The following is a 2392-nucleotide window of genomic DNA, read 5'->3' on the forward strand; positions in this document are numbered from 1 at the left end:
GTGTATACGTATAGGGGATATAGTAGTGGAAGAAGTACAGTCACGTTAAAAAACATATCTTACAGTCATAGTACTGCTAATATGCTAAACGTTAGTACTAAATCAAAAACTTTTCGACTGGACTGTCGCGGAGGAACTACCTTAAATAACACAGGAATAAATTTTTTAAATTTTGCAATTTCGTATTTTTGCAACGGCTCATTGAATTAGCGGACTAAAGCATATTTCTGTAGGAAATTTGACGCTCTACAAAAAAAGTCCTCACAAAGTTTTCGATAGTCCCACTCCTTCAAAAGTTATTCGAGGTCCAAGTTGAACTTACAAAAAAATTCAATGTTTTTTTTTTTTCGATGATACTATGAATCTTTTCTCATTATTTTGTTATTATTATTTTTACTAATGTTCATAACAGTTTAATAAGGAAAATCATCATTGAGCGGTGGGATGAAATCCAGGAATTTGTGCAATTGGACCAGACTACTCTACTGGAGCTTATTGATGTTTGTTACGACTCGGGATATTTCGTGTTTGATGGCAATTTTTACCTTCAGAAGGAAGGATGTTCTATGGGGAGTCCAGCAAGTCCTTCAATTGCCATCATTGCAGTAGATTATGTTGTTTCAATGGCGTTGACTCACCTTGACTTTGAAATTCCGATTATTAAGTCGTATGTTGATGATCTCTTCGCAGTGGTTCCAAAGGATAAAGTAGACAGCATCTTGGATGTGTTTAATAGTGTTGACAAGGACATCCAGTTTACCTTGGAAGTTGAGAATAACGGGAAGTTGCCTTTTTTGGACATACTAATAGAAAGATCAGAAGATGGTGACCTTATAACTTCTTGGTTCAAGAAACCGTACAGCTCAGGAAGAATTTTGAATTTTAATTCCAATCATCCATTGAGCCAGAAATTGGGGGTTGTAAAAGGGTTTTTGAACAGAGCCATGCGCTTGAGTCATGTGAACAAGACCAAGGAAAGTATTCGCATGGTTAGAAGATTACTGTCATCTAACAATTATCCAAACAAGGTCATCGGCAAGTGTGAGAAAATTGTGTCCGAGAGGATTAGAAACAACATCAGGAGCAACAATGTCAACAGGAATTGGTCGTTTAGCAGATTTCCTTACATAAAAGGCTTGTCACCAAGACTGGGATCTTTATTTAGGCACACCAACTGCAAGTTGGTATTCTATAATGTATTCAAGGTTAAGGATCTATTTTCCCGGCTAAAAGACAAAGTGGAGAAAGAAGATAGATCTGGCCTGGTATACAGGATTCCGTGCTCGTGTGGGAAATGGTACGTTGGACAGACCAGGCAAAAATTAAAAACCAGAGTGAGACAACATAAACTTGACTGCAGACCTGAGAAGTCCATAAAAAACAACAAAACAGCATTAGCGGAACATCACTTTGTTGAGGATGGTCATAACTTTCAGTTTGAGGATGTTGAGATTTTAGATCTGGAGACAAATTACATGAAGAGAAATCTAAGTGAAATGATTTTTATTAAGGCGATGAATTGTGTCAATGTTAGATCCGACACGCAAAACCTTAGTACAATTTACAGTGACCTGATAAATGATGTTAAGGATTTAGTGAAGTCGTAGTAATTATTTTTATTTTACTTAGAGTTTGAACTTTCGCGCGCAATATGAATAGTACTAGTCATGGACAACAGAGTCATGTTGACAATATAGATAATGCGAGCTCCACACGTACTATCACACTGTGTGAGAGTAGTACAGTCTGTGATTTAAGAGTCACTACGTTTGACATGTGTATTTGTCCATCATTGTTTATATTTGTCCATTTTATTTTATTTAAATTGATTTATTGGCAGACTGAATTTATAATTTTATTAAAAAATGTATATATCTGTCTAGTCTTATTTAAACATATTTTTGGCTTGGTGTTATGGACCAAAGGATTTTAACGAGGATTTAACCTCAAAAGTGAATATTTTGTAATTTTGTTTAGTTTATTATTTCTGAATTTGTAACTTACATGTATCATGTCTATTGTTTTATGCAACTTAATTTTAAAGTTTATGTACATTTGTTACTACTTGCCTGACGAAGTTGGAAAATAAATGAAACCAACGAAACGTTGCAAATTTTGATAAGTTGAATCTTATCAATTCTGTCCAAGTTCCCAAGAAAATACAGTATTTATTATATACAACTTTGAGAAATTTAAATGATGTAAAAAAAATTTTTTTTAAAAATTTAATCTCTTTTCAATAGTAAATTGATTATTTTAACACACACACACGCACGCACGCACGCACGCACGCACGCACGCACACACACACACACACACACACACACATATATTTAAATAAATTTATATTATACATTAATATAATAGAATAAAAATAGAGGTAATCAAGTTA

The 2392-nt window shown here is 34.1% G+C and overlaps 1 protein-coding gene across 1 annotated transcript; it reads left to right on the top strand.

The window, feature by feature from the left end:
- The first annotated feature begins 566 nt into the window (after nt 1–566).
- LOC124294398 lies at nt 567–1607 on the top strand. The gene has a single exon (XM_046739349.1). It carries the CDS (start codon nt 567–569, stop codon nt 1605–1607), a length of 1041 nt encoding a protein of 346 aa, XP_046595305.1.
- Nucleotides 1608–2392: the final 785 nt, after the last annotated feature.

The sequence above is a fragment of the Neodiprion lecontei genome, chromosome 5, assembly GCF_021901455.1.
Source record: "Neodiprion lecontei isolate iyNeoLeco1 chromosome 5, iyNeoLeco1.1, whole genome shotgun sequence".
Taxonomy (NCBI): Eukaryota; Metazoa; Arthropoda; class Insecta; order Hymenoptera; family Diprionidae; genus Neodiprion; species Neodiprion lecontei.

What these genes read in the sequence shown, in the direction of transcription:
- LOC124294398 (XM_046739349.1), top strand. Translation starts at nt 567, where the DNA reads ATGGGGAGTCCAGCAAGTCCTTCAATTGCCATCATTGCAGTAGATTAT.